The 15,365-nt window shown below is 34.7% G+C and overlaps 1 protein-coding gene across 1 annotated transcript in view; it reads left to right on the top strand.

Annotated features, from left to right (window-relative positions):
• The window catches only part of LOC149785860 (centrosomal protein of 72 kDa-like), a 65,907-nt gene extending 60,144 nt beyond the window's left edge, over positions 1-5,763 (top strand). The window contains exon 14 of the mRNA XM_089931250.1: positions 4,931-5,763. Within this exon, the coding sequence (XP_089787376.1) occupies positions 4,931-5,108 (178 nt within the window). The 3' untranslated portion in view covers positions 5,109-5,763. The remainder of the gene's footprint in view (positions 1-4,930) is intronic.
• The last annotated feature ends 9,602 nt before the right edge of the window (positions 5,764-15,365 follow it).

Here is a 15,365-nt window from a genome sequence, read left to right on the forward strand (position 1 = left end):
ATAAGATGTCTCAGTTAATAGTAGAATGTTTTCATTGCTTCATTACCTGTCACTCATTCAGATATCTAGCAAGTTGCTTTTAAATAAGTTTTCATTGCTTGATTTAGCTGTAACTATACCAGATGTTTATTCATTTACTAGTAGAAACTTGGCATCGCTTGATTGAGCTGTGACCTTACAAGATGTCTGCTACTATTACACCACTCCCTTGATAACTCATGCATGTTAACTAATGAACCCAATTACAATACAGGGTCAGGCATGGCTCCAATTTTTTTAAACTAGAAAATATGAAAAAAATTCCCATTTCTTGAATGTGAAGAAAATTGCAATCAAAATTGCTAACTGAAACCTTGATATATAGTTTGTTTTATTAATGAAAATGGTAGATAGCTGCCAAAAATTTGAATCAACATTATGAACTTCTCAACTTTTAATAAGGAGTCATATATTTTGTTAAATTTCTTTCCAAACAGAAATAGTAAACCATAAAAAAATGTCAATAAACGAAAAGGTCACTAAAGCTTACTGGAGGCAGCACTGTAATAAATATTGATTAAATAAGTTTTGTCAAGTGAAATTGTTATTTTAGTTATATCGTTTAGTTCACTTTAAGTGTAAATGCAATGCACCCTCATATTCAGATGTGAAATATGTCAGTTTATCATTAAATAGCTATGTCTGCAAGTGTTTCTGTGAGGACCTAATTAAGTGCCAACCATGTTTTGATCTGACTTGAAGAAGTAATTGTTTTATTGTTGCACAGAATTAAAAGCATGCCTGCTTTGTATTATCACATTATTTGCATCATTTGTATCAGATCAAATAAAGAGTGTGCAAAAAAAAAGTTTAAAGGCATGTAAATTCTACCTGCATAATAATAATAATAATAATAATGACCTTATTTAAAGAGGGTAACACAATTAGCTAAAAACTAATCTACCTTGAGGCCCTCATACAAAGGAATTCATTTATTTAAGCTGCATCTCTGAAGCCACTGGATATATTGGGTTTGGAAGAAGAAAATAGAGTGGGCATTTCTAATCTCAGCTGGAATACTATTCCAGAGCAGAGTTCCAGAGTATTGGAAACTTTTTTTAAATAACTCCTTATTTGGTTTGGGAATTTTATACTGTTTGGTTGACATGGATCGCAGGTGGGGAGTATTACCAGGTAGCCTATACTGGAATAGTGATTGTAAATATTCAGGAGCACTATTCTGAGATATCCTGTACATTAATTTGGCTTTTCTCAAACAGATTCGGTCTTTAATAGATAATATTTTTAACCTACCAGCTAAACTTTCCTTGCTTTCTTTCTGGATTGATATTAGCCCAAATGCTCTTTTTTGAAGATGTGCCAGCTTTGCTATGTTTTTATCATTTGAATTACCCCATACTGTACTACAGTAGTCCAAATAGGGTTGTATGTAACTGTTATAAAATAGTTTCCTGTGCCATTCAGGGAGAAAATGTCTTATCCTACTGAGAAGCCATAGACTTGAATTGACTTTTTTACTGGTATGTTTGATATGTTCAGTCCATGATAGGTTATTATCTACCAGAACACCAAGTAGCCTATCATGACAGACTATTTGCAGATTTGTATCCTTCCATGTCAGACATAGTTCATCACTATCAAGATTTGTCCTTCTTTGCCGTGTTGAGATAAGTAATATTTTAGTTTTACCAGTATTTACCACCATGCCATTACATGTGCACCAGTTTTCCAGTTTGTTTAGTGCATTCTGTAAAGAAATTTCGAGCTCATGCTTTGTGTTTTGGATGTCTGACAATGTTGTGTCATCTGCATAGAGATCTGTAGATGTTATTGAGTCGCTTAGTAAAAGTGGTAGGTCATTAATAAATAAAATGAATAGTAGTGGACCTAGAATTGAGCCTTGTGGTACTCCATATCTAATTGTTTCAGGTTCAGACAGAACATTATTTATGTAAACATGTTGTGTTCTCTCATTTAAGTACGAAGTAAACCATCTAATTGTTCTTTCATCACACTGGTAGATTTTCAGTTTCTTCAAAAGGATTTCATGATCCACCATGTCAAAAGCTTTCCTGAAATCTACAAATACAGTTCCTATTATTCTACCTTGGTCAAGTGCTTGAAGCCATTTATCAGTTAGGGAGATCAAGGCAGTCTCACAGGAATGGTTCTGTCTAAAGCCTGATTGATTAGGGTGTAACAGCAAGTGTTTGGTTAAATATGACATGAATGAGTCATGGACATGTTTTTCAATCAATTTTGACAAGTTTGGTAGTATTGAAATTGGTCAGTAGTTATCAGCATCATCCTTAGAACCAGATTTGTGAATAGGAGTTATTTTTGCAGTTTTCCATATTTTGGGGACAGATGAGGTTGCAATACTTAAATTAATTATGAATGTTATGCTATCTACAATAGCAAAGGCAGAAGATTTAATGAGTCGTGGACCAATCTGATCAAGTCCTGTAGCTTTCTTGGTATCAAGTTCACTGAGACATTTTTTAACAAAGTTTTTTGACACTGGTGGGATAGAGAAACATACCTCCTTTGAGATTTTACTGCTGCAGAACTTTTTCAGTTCATTAAAGTTGTTTTCTATCACTGGCTCTTTTAACTTTGTGGTAATGTTGATGAAAAAATCATTGAAAACATTTGCAATGTCAGTTTCATCAGTGACTATGGTGTCATTTACCAGAAGTGAGTGAATTTTATTTGTCTGTTTTTTGTGCGTTCCTCCAGTGAGTTAAGCATAAGAGCTTGTGTCCCTGGTCATGTGTCAGATCAACTCATTTAAATGGATCTCTTGAACACTGTTATAAATATTGTTGTGTACATGCTATAAATAACTACCTTAAATCAGCCTACTCATTCACAAATGCAATTAAACATAGCAAGGATTTCGGGTATAATGAGTATTTGGTGGAATAAAAAGCTTTGTTTGACAGATATGGTTCATTGTAGAGAAGCAAGTTCCAGAGTTTGTAGTTAACTTAAAATTCCTGAATTGGCACTCAGAGATTTCCTCAAGGACGGGAAGAAGCTTCACTATTACTTGCAGTGAAATGATGGCATAAATATTTTACAAATAAAATAGTTTTAAAAATTGAGTTTCGATGTTGAGAGATATTTTACTAAATAAATAACCCTGGTTTTTGAAGATGGGAATCTTGTTTGGTTCTGAATTGATAACAACAAAAGTAGTGATGTAATACACAGTGTTATGGTGTACGCTTGAAGATTGTTGAAACAAGATGGAATAATATTAATGTTTTTCCAGAGGCTGGGCATCTTGACAACAAAGGTAATTTATACAGAAAAGCAAACATCTTCATTAGTAAAAGAGCTTTATTAACAATTATTCCCAAAATGATTATAAAACAAGTAAAGAGCCATTAAACCCCTGGTCTTCCCAATGTCCAGTGTGAAGGGCATCACTTCATTGTTGTCTGAAGGTCCCATGTGCCTTTGCTTATAGTGCAGATTATGTTTTTGAACCCAGTTGTGCACAAGTTATCAGGAGAAGGGTGTAGGATGTTTTTATTGCTTCATTGACTATGACTCAACAAGATGTCTAGTAAGTTAATAGTAGAATGTTTTCATTGCTTCATCAAGCCGGGACCTTACAAGATGTCTAATACATTACGGATATAATGTTTTCATTGCTTGCTATTTGTGACCCTGCAAGATGTCTAGTAAGTGACTAATGCAAAGTTTTCATTTCTTAATTGAGCTGTGACCCTACAAGATGTCTAGTAAGTGACAAGTACAAAGTTTTCATTGCTTGATTGAGCCTTGATTGAGCTGTGAACCTACAAGATGTGTAGTAAGTGACTAGTACAACGTTTTCATTTCTTGATTGAGCTGTGACCCAGCAAGATGTCTGGTAATTGACTAGTGCAAAGTTTTCATTGCTTGATGAGCTATGATCTTACAAGATGTCTAGTAAGTGACTAGTACAAAGATTTCACTGCTTGATTGAGCTGTGACCCAACAAGATGTCTGGTAATTGACTAGTGCAAAGTTTTCATTGCTTGATGAGCTATGATCTTACAAGATGTCTAGTAAGTGACTAGTACAAAGATTTCACTGCTTGATTGAGCTGTGACCCAACAAGATGTCTGGTAATTGACTAGCAAGTTTTCATTGCTTGATGAGCTGTGGCTCTACAAGATGTCTAGTAAGTGACTAGTACAAAGTTTTCATTGCTTAATTGAGCTGTTACCCTACAAGATGTCTAGTGAGTGACTAGTACAAAGTTTTCATTGCTTGATTCAGCAGCAGTGAGTGTAGAAAAATGCCAAGTAAATACCTACTGGTCCCATGTTTTCATTCATTGATTAAGTGTATAAAATGCCTAGTAAGTTACTGGTCCCAGGTTTTCATTCATTGATTAAGTGTATAAAATGCCTAGTAAGTTACTGGTCCCAGGTTTACATTCAATTATTAAGCTGGAACCCAGCAGGATATATAGTAAGTTATTTATACACAGTTAAAATTGATTAAGCTGTAACCGTACAAAGTGTATGATAAGTGACAAGTATAGTCTTCATTAATTGATTAAACTGATACTATAAAATGTCTTGTAAATTACTAGTACCCAGTTTTAATTGTTGTTTAATAAATGTGATTAATACAACAACTGATTTGTCATTAATCTCCAAATTTTGTTTAGTACCCTGTTTCAGATTTCTTGTGTAATTTTATCAGGTACCCAGTTTCAGATCCATTGTTGAATTGTAATTAGTTAATTTGAAATTAGTTAATTTTATCTGGTGCCCTGTTTCAGATTTCTTTTCTAGTTTTATCTGGTACCCTGTTTCAGATCTCTTGTGTAGTTTTATCTGGTACCCTGTTTCAGATCTCTTGTGTAATTTTTTCTGGTACCTTGTTTCAGATCTCTTGTGTAATTTTTTCTGGTACCCTGTTTCAGATCTCTGGTGCAAACAAATGAACATCTACTAAAGGACCTTGAGGACTTACGTGAGAAACACAGACAGGAAGTAACCCAGCTTAACTGGAACTATGAAGAGCTTAGGAAGACCATGGATTACCTCCCCTCATCAAAAGAAAACACAGCCTCTGCAACTCTTTATGACAGTGATTCATAAGGTTTAGAAGACAAAACAAATGTGTCCATCAGTCTTATCATTATGTGGTATGGTAATATATTTATTGAAAGAGAAGCAAATCTTTCGTAACTTGATATGGAAAATTTTTAGGAATTAGTGAAGATCGATTTCAGTCTCTAGCCTTTTGTTATTCTCCAATATTTTTAATCTTCCTTTGTACTTATACATATGCAAGCAAGTTAGAGAGATGAGATGTATATAACCCAGTACATTTCATCACACATCTGACCTAAATATGAATAGGTTCATGGAAGCATTGTAAGAAAGACTGAAGCAACTTCTTTAATCCAGAGTAACAAAAGTGGCCTACTTTGATCCTGTTTTAGCACAATAGTAAATTTGACAAGTCCTCTTATTATATTTAACCTCATTACCAACCCTCTACTGGTGAAATGTTAAAGTGTTTCTTCTCGAGACATGATTGTTATATGCTAAGAGTACATTCACTTGCTCACACTTCCAGCCCCTCAAATGATAAAAAATGCTCAGACTGTCATTATTGGCTTGTACAACAAAAGTGCTTAAAGTTGTCTGCATGCAAAGGAGGAGGTAAGACTAGACTGGTCTCCCCATAGAGGGATTGGTACCTAATCCCATCAGTTGTCACTTACTGCTTTTGTTCATGATTAATAGCATAGGTCTTGCAGAAAAGACTGAATTCACTTGTGTCTTTCAAAGACTGAATTCACTTGTGTCTTGTAAAGGCTGAATTCATGTGTGTCTTGTAAAAACTGAATTCACTTGTGTCTTGTAAAGACTGAATTCATTTGTGTCTTTCAAAGACTGAATTCACTTGTGTCTTGTAAAGACTGAATTCACTTATCTTTCAAAGACTGAATTCACTCCTGTCTTTCAAAGACTGTATTCACGTGTGTCTTTCAGAGTCTGAATTCATTTGTGTCTTTCAAAGATTGAATTCACTTGTATCTTGTAAAGATAAAATTGACTTGTATTTTGCAGTCACTTGCATCTTACAAAGACAAAATTCACTTGCAAAGACTAGATTCACTTATGTCTTTGTGAGGTATCCTCTAACCAAATTTTCAGTTTCCAGCTGAATATTCATCATAGGTGAATATTTTTGGGCATAGTGGTCTAACTTTATCATAGGTGAATATTTTTGGGCTTAGTGGTCTAACTTTTTCATAGGTGAATATTTTTGGGCATAGTGGTCTAACTTTATCATAGATGAATATTTTTGGGCATAGTGGTCTAACTTTATCATAGATGAATATTTTTGGGCATAGTGGTCTAACTTTATCATAGATGAATATTTTTGGGCATAGTGGTCTAACTTTGTCATAGGTGAATATTTTTGGGCATAGTGGTCTAACTTTATCATAGGTGAATATTTTTGGGCATAGTGGTCTAACTTTATCATAGGTGAATATTTTTGGGCATAGTGGTCTAGTTTCATCATAAGATAAACATATTAGTTCCATCTTAATTACTGGCCCATTGGTCTATTGTACTTTCATTTCAAGTCAATACTCAACATTGTTTATGATATTTGTTAAGAAATTGATTTTTTGTTACATGTAAGATCATTCCAACATTCATTCGCATTTCTAATTTTTTTCTTCTTAGCATCCTTTTCACAATATTTTCCTTGCCGTACTAGTTTATTGGACGTTCAGAAGCTGTATTGTCTACTTTAGCAATATTATTTTTCCCAACTTTAGTGTTCTCTGAACTAGTTCAGGATCATTTTTCTGCCATATTGGTCAGCTGTCAGCTTTACGTAGTACATAGCTTTAAAGCTGTCAGCTTTACATAGTACATAGCTTTAAAGCTGTCAGCTTTACATAGTACATAGCTTTAAAGCTGTCAGCTTTACATAGTACATAGTTTAAAGCTGTCAGCTTTACATAGTACATAGTTTAAAGCTGTCAGCTTTACATAGTACATAGCTTTAAAGCTGTCAGCTTTACGTAGTGCATAGTTTTCATATTTACCACATATAAATAAATTTTAGTAACAGTTCATGAAAATAGCATAGATGTATGCCAACATTCTCCACACTGTATGTTGCAAGTTTAGTCAACTTCACCATATACTGGTCCCACTTTTAGAAGTCCATAATAATTATAGAGCATGGCTATAGTCCATTAAACCCAAGCTAAAAGGCCCTCACAGAAAGAACTGAATTCCACACAATTTCCATGCAGCTAAAAAGCCCTCGCAGAAAGAACTGAATTCCAGACAATTTCCATGCTACTAAAAGGCCCTCGTAGAAATAACTGAATTCCACACAATTTCCATGCAACTAAAAGGCCCTCATAGAAAGAACTGAATTCCACAAATTTCCATGCTACTAAAAGGCGTTCATAGAACGAACTGAATTCCACAAAATTTCCATGCAACTAAAAGGCCCTCATAGAAAGAACTGAATTCCACACAATTTCCATGCTACTTAAAGGTCCTCATAGAAAGAACTGAATTCCACAAAATTTCCATGCTACTAAAAGGCCCTCATTGAAAGAACTGAATTCCACACAATTTCCATGCTGCTAAAAGGTCTTCATAGAAAGAACTGAATTCCACACAATTTCCATGCAACTAAAAGGCCCTCACAGAAAGAACAGCATTCTACACAATTTCCATGCTACTAAAAGGTCCTCTCAGGACCATCCAGAGATTGCACCCTGTATCCTTCAACGTTTTATTTCATGGCCATTTTTGAGGTCAGAAAAAGAGGCTGCACGAAGGTTATTATATGGTGAGGAAATGGCCAGTTTTGATCCAACTTCTCTTCACATCATCCTTCTCACAGAAAAATGTACAGGAGAATATAGATTGAAATGAAGGCCTCTCCTTCTTGTAAACTTTGTCTTGACTGAAGATATTGATTCTTTATCTACACTGGAAACTTGTTGGTTCTGGCATGGTTAGTTAAGGCATCCCTTTTACCACACTCCAGAGTCATCATGATTTAAGTCTCATACAAGATTTGGTTTCTAGTCACTATGGCTACAGCAGGCAGGATCAGTGAAGATATGGGCCTTGTTGGTTCAAGCCTTTCACCATAATGGTGGGACCTATCATGGCAGTTGAGTAGGTTTATCATAAAGGGCCCAGTTTGACGTGGTGGGACCTATCATGGCAGTTGAGTAGGTTTATCATAAAGGGCCCAGTTTGACGTGGTGGGACCTATCACGGCAGTTGAGTAGGTTTATCATAAAGGGCCCAGTTTGACTGGTGGGACCAGCAGTTCAATAGATTATTGTTCTTCAGCAACTTTGTATGACAGGTTACTTTACTTCTGCTAGAATTGTGGTAGTGTAATTTTTTTCTCTAAATAATGCCCATGCACAAACCATGTGCTAACCCTAGCACCTTCTTGGACATTAGGTGTCCAGAGACAAAACCAACACTGGGATAAGGGGATGTTATTCTCTCCTACTTTACTTATTTTGGTAATGTATTATACGTGGGTAACATATTTTTGAAGAAACCACTTTATAGAGTAAATAATGTTTATTTAATAATACTTACTTGATCATAATAGAGTCACACCAAGTCAAGTTCTGCCTGCAGTTAACACCTATTGAAGAGTGGATGTCAGCTCTAGTAGTAACTAAGTGTTGTTGCAATGTGGCAACAATCCTACTTAGGGAAGACCACTCCTGTCTGACTTGGCGAGCAGATGATTGATAGAGCACTTTTGTTGCTAAAGCAGGTTGGACACATGGCAGATGTCTTCTTTGTTTTCGTTTAGTTTGGGAGGACTGGGTTGGGAAAGTAGCGAATGTATTCCTGATGCATTAAAATCAGTTAAATATTATCAAAGAAATATGTTTTTCTCTTAAAATTGTTTTCAGTCACTTTGAGGGGCACAACTAGGTTGTGTGAGAAATGACAGAATGGTGGTTGTTGAATATTATGTTAAGGAGAGTAGTGTAGTGGTCACACAGAGTCACTTACAAACCAGCCTTCTTGGTACGAAACTTGTAACTTTGTAGTGTGAGTACTGACTGGTCTAGACATTATTTCTGGGGTGGATCAGACATATTTTTTCACAATTAATTGAATATTTGCTTATAACATGAACTAATGCTAATTCTGTATAAAAAAAAGGAATGATCACCAGGTGTTTAGTTAAATTCTGAGGTATTTGTATCTGTGCAAAAAGTCTTAATTTTTACAACAGACCTTATTTACCTGGTTTCATTTCTACATTAGACCTCATTTACCTGGTTTCATTTCTACAATATACCTCATTTACCTGGTTTCATTTCAGTAAATATTATATTGACACTCCTGATAATAAGAGAATTTCTAGTCCATGCATTTGCATATGAAGAAACATAGGAAGTGTCTTTACACTTGTAAAATACAATTTCAAGTGTGCTGTAGATGGAAGGTAGCACAACTAGGTATGTTAAAGTTTAATTTGAATTATATTCAGTGGAATTAAAGGATATTGAGTGACTCAGTGACTCTTTGCTGTCTTCTCTTATTTGACTAACAGTCTGTTTGAAATGAATTTTGTAAATTTTACCTATAGGTCACCTTGGGATATAACATCCATATTTTATATGCAAATTAGTAACTAACCTGTAGGCAAATTTCTGACTTATGGGTCATAAATAGGCAATGAACAAAGGCTGGCCATTAGGCAGTCTATAGGTCATCTGTAATCCTCTTATTGGTGGAATAAGAAGATAAAAGTCATGATTAAATGAGATTTCATCATTAAAAAAACATTTATTTTTGCCCAACTTGGATCAGCTTCTTTGGTCACCAAGGCAGCTATATTTTGTGCCCCATCCTGTTACACTTCGACTGTATGTATTGCCAGCTATATTTTGTGTCCCTCTCTGTTACACTTGGACTGGATGTCTTGCATTCTATACTTTATGCCCCACCCTGTTCCAGTTGGACTGTATGTCTTGCCAGATATATTTTGTGCCCTGTCTGTTGCACTTGGACTGTATGTATTGCCAGCTATATTTTGTGTTCCTCTGTTACACTTGGACTGTGTATGTCTTGCCAACTATATTTTGTGTCCCTCCTTGTTCATGAAAGATATCAAAGTGATGCAATGCATCAAAACTTGTGATCTGAATTACATCCGTCCCGTATTATTGTTATACTGATGTAATTATGTGATAAATGACCTCTTGTACAGTTGAAACTTCATCTACCTATAGTACCAGTGAAGTCATTCCATTTTATCTGAGTATTATTGTATATTTGTTTCCTATTTCTAGATTTGTGAATATGTCTTGCAAGTTATATTTGAATGAGCAGTGTTTGTACACAGCAATTAATGAGCAGTGCTTATACACAAAAGTTAGTGAGTTTATACACAGCAATTAAGCATCACATGTATGAATCATTACTCTGTATTCTTAAAGCTAATATTCGTTTATGTTGATTCAGATAAAAGAATATGAAGAAAACACAGCATGTGTAAATTAGAGGACTTTTGTTAACCATAAATAACATTTGTATGTATACACATTGAATAGATAATGATATTTTAATGCATTTTGATGGTATGGATATTTTGTTTTGCTGCTCACAGATGTACTTCCTAGATCAGCATTTTCACTTGGGCATTTCCTTCTCACTGTTAAGAAACTGTCACTGCCTTCTAAGTAATTTGTTTTCAAGTACAATATATGTGAGACTCAGTGTCTTTCATATAATCTTTCTTCTAATTGCAGCAATTTTATTTCTGTAAGTTAGGACACATCTTATTTTCTTTTCTTTCTTGCAAAGCGTAAAGGAGACATAGGTGTCACTGCTGAAGAATTTATATTTCAGTAACCTTCTTTTCATGGCTCCTGTGGCTACATTAATCTTTTGAAGCTGGCTCTGTTTCTCTGACATTTGCAAAAACAGTGATGAAACTTGATGTGTGAATTTGTTTCAATGAATATTTTCACTCCCATTAAACATTGACTGCACTAATTCTTTCATAAGTTCATTTACTTTTAGGTTTCATGTGCTTCAGCTTGAAAGTTTTTATCTAAGCTTGGGCAGAGACTAATTCTCCGGTATGTCCAGTCATATTTGGACATTGATGGCTAGCCAGGGGGAGCAAGAGGGTTGACTCTACTGTGATGACCGCCTCAATAATTACTGTCAATCATGTTTTAAATGTTGTCCCAGTGTAGACCAATTCAGAGCCAGCACAAATCCATAAGAACAGTTTGATGCAGAGAATCTAAATCCATTTTCTCTCTGCAAATAATGTTAAAGATTTAAATGCAGCATCTGCACTGAAAGGACTGCGGTTCTACAGGCATCTGAGTTGCTATATGACTGATACCCTGACTGACACAATGTTTGATCACATGCTCCAACTCATTCATCTGATTGGTTCAACATGACAACATATCTAAATTTAGTTACTAGCTTATTAAAATATATTGGCTGCAATGACATCATGTCTGGGCAGAGAAACCATAGTAGACACTCAGGGGCCCAGCAAGGGGCCAGAGAAGGATGCACTGTGTATTACTTAAACTTCATTTAATCAATTAAATTATAAATTTTGAACTCTTTTTTGTTTAACTTTCTCTGCTTAGTGCTCCAGTTATTTTTTTTTCTATTTCCTTGATACTAAGTTTACACAATATGTAACCAGGTGACAAAAATCATTAAATTTACCCTTGTACAGTAGCTTAAAGTAGCATACATGTGACAGAACAGAGCAGTCAGCTTAGGACAAATGCTTTAATTTCGAAAGAAGGAGGATTTTCAATGAGAAAAGGCAACATTTTCATTGCAGCATATATCTTTGACTTTCTTATCCTATTGATGACCCAAAGCTTGTATCACTATGTGAGTAGTTTTTATGTTTGCATGAGAACTTTCTTGTAATTTACGAGTCATGGAATTTATAAATTTGACTCGAACTGGAAAAAAGATCTGCTGCCATAAATGAAAGATTATCTACAGCTGGCAAAAGTTTCTCATCACCTGTATGTTTATTCATGTTTAATGCAGATTCTGCAGACATGGATTTGAGTGATATCTTATTTGTTGTGATATTTAATATGATTTAATATGCTGTGTGACACATAATGTCATTCTTGCCACTGTAGCAGATTTTAAAATCAACTTTACAGGAATCACATTATGTGAATTCATGTGTTTTGAACTTGATTCCAGCCACTGAGATTCCCATTTCCATCCATCATTAAATTTTGTGTGATATTTTGGTTGCTTAGATTATTGGCATTTTAGTATTGTAATATAATGCCTATACATCTCAACAAACTTTAAACACCACACTGACCCAGATTTATGTAAATTGAGCTCTTCAGTAATCCAAACATAATCCATTTATCTTTTTAATCCTTTTAGGAATTACTCTAGACCACACATAATATAATCCATTTCAACAAATTTCAACACTAAAGCCAACTGACCATGCAGACATAATCAAAACGGTGTTAATTGTTTTATGCTGCTTGAAATTAGGAACTAAATTGTCTTACCTTGCTTAAGCCATTTCACAGTCACATGATCAGATGCAATATTACTGTAAATATAATACACTGGAAGCAAGGTGTGAAAAAGTATTGATTTTTTTTCTCTCACTAATTATGCATACACAGGAGATTTAATTGAGTGATGGGAGGGACACAATACACCTCTTATCTTGAGAGAAAGACTCTCCTGTCAGGAATATGAAGAAGTTTAGGATTGTACTACTTTATCTTCCTATAGCTTTTTGTTTGTGATCATCCCCTGTTTTGAAGGGTACAGAGATTTGTGTTGGTTTATTGCAAACAAAGATTGTGTAACGCATTCTATTGGACAGATTCAGATTGTTATGTACATTTTTTCAATTTTGTTAAGGTTTACTGATCTTGCTCTTTTGCTTTATCAGTAAAAATGTCCCATTTTTAGGTCCAGAGTGGAAATTTTTGAATTTTGTAGTAACTTGTTTAAATTAAGTAACTTTAACACACATGTTGTGAAAAAGTTTAACATCTAGTTTGTTTTCCTCTGAAGTGATAATTGGTGTGCAGATGTAGACTTATGTTGTTGGGGAATTGAGGTTTTCTTTTAATATGTTGTATGAAGATAAAGCCTAACCCATTTGCCGTTTTAATTTTCCTGCATTAATATAATTGTCAGCATGTGATGCTAATACATTTTAATAAATTCCTGGTAGTTTGAATGCTTTTACTAATTTTTCAAAGAAGCAGTTGATATAACTTTAAATCACTTGTGCTCTATTTGTGTAGTTGTTTCAGATTCTAGCATTTTATTTAACAAGCATGTCTTAGTAGATGTTTATTTCATTACCATATTTCTCAGATGATAAGACCAGGTGGCTGGCCTAATATAATTGACAAAAAGTGAAGGATGGGCATGTTTTGGATATGGTCTTATCATATCAGTGTCAAAGTGTTAAAAATTAGGCAAACCACGCTTCATTATTCATTGTGTTGCAAGGTTGTGACTGCAGAGTGACAGCTTATTCTTTAAACAAAATTATTTACCGTTTGCTCTTCATCATATAAACATTCAAAGAGCATGTCACAAAATGTAAAGCAAAAAATCCTATCCAGTACTTTCAAGTTAACAACCCATGATCAGGAAAGTTGTGTCTTTCCTTCCATTGTGGTTAGTACTAAAATATGTGCAAACACACTTTGATTCCACCTGAGAAAATGTATTTTATAACTGAGCATTTAAAAATAATTCCCATTCTAGTGGGGAGCTTTAATTTTGAATTTATAAGCATTAGAATCTTGTTGTAGGGTTTAATGCCATTTTTCAGCACACGATAGGCTATACATGGTGGCCAGTACAGTGTGACCCAACTATAGCGCGCTCCGTTATAATGCGAATTCAGATATAATGCGGTCATGGCGTGGCTCCCGAAATTTCATATACATGTATTTTTCTTGTGCCAAAAAAAATAATCTTAAGAAGAATGAAAAAAAAACCGTAACAAGTTGCTTATTATTTTGGGGAAGTGATCGCGTATGAATAATACAAGACAATCGTGACTTGGCTCCTGAAATTTTATATGTATTTTTCTCGTGCACGAAAAAGTATTTTTTTTTTCTTCTTAAAAGTAAGAAGAAGTAAAAACGCATAAAAGGTTTATTCTGGGATCACGTAGGTCTTTGCCATTGTCGGAAACTTGGATTGTTTTTCCTTATTGGCTGCAAAGCATAACAAATGGTGCTTTTTATATTTGTTGGCGACATTGTTGGCTGTTTAAACTTTTATATACAACCATTGGTTTGGAGTGCAGAAATTCAGAGGCCCCATGAAAGGGAGCCGCAAACTGAATATAAAATGCACTGAAATTTATCTGTTGTTACATAAACAAATTCTTTGTCCATACTGACAAACCATCTAAACAGTGCATTGTTATATCATAATCCGCTTATCCTCACATCTAGCATGAGTTCTGTATGTTGTGAAATATCTGCTTTTTTGTTGTTGACATTTCTGGTTATGGAGATCAACCGGACAAGGCATTGTCTCGTATCTTTCATCGGATTTTCGGCCGCTCGCTAGTAATTAATATATTTACAAAGACTGACATTTGTATGTGGATGGTAAGTAAAATTCCTCTTCTTTTCACTCAGAATTAAATCCTTCAGATCACTCATGTTTTCTGTAATAATCCATGTCATCAGAACACCTGCATCTCTATCGTCTGTTGACCATTTGTTAATTTTTAGACGCATGCGTGGAAGGCAGGATCATGCTGCTACCACAAATGTAAAAAAAAAAAATACATCTTATTGGTTTATTCAGTAGTCATGGAGGGACAGTAACTAGAATAGTGTAAACAACGACCAATTCCTTTTTAAAAATATACCCAGATAAAATAGTTTGCTGAAATTTCAAAGGAAACAGATTATTTTTTAAGCACTGACTGTTATGAAAACGTACTCAGCAAATGGAAAAAATACCAGTCTCAATCGTGCAATACAATTATTTGATGTTGCTGCCACAATAAGAAATGCGCATTTGTTTGATTCTCCAAAAGCTGTCCTTTAGCGGTACTTCAATAGCGCATGCACCCTTCATCAAAGAAAGCCAACTACAATCTTTCAGTAACAGCAAAGAACTTTTCTTCAAAGGAAGTCAGTACCAAACTTAAATGAAAGTGGTGGAATCTGATGGAATTTTGCATTTTCCAACGTGTCTTCTCTGTTTTCACTACAGGTGTATTTCTTGTTTAATACGCATCAATTTAAGATGTTAACTAAGCTGACGAAGCACGTATTTTACTGCCCGCATTTA

The sequence above is a fragment of the Sinohyriopsis cumingii genome, chromosome 13 (genome assembly GCF_028554795.1).
Source record: "Sinohyriopsis cumingii isolate HCF-2022 chromosome 13, ASM2855479v2, whole genome shotgun sequence".
Classification (NCBI taxonomy): Eukaryota; Metazoa; Mollusca; class Bivalvia; order Unionida; family Unionidae; genus Sinohyriopsis; species Sinohyriopsis cumingii.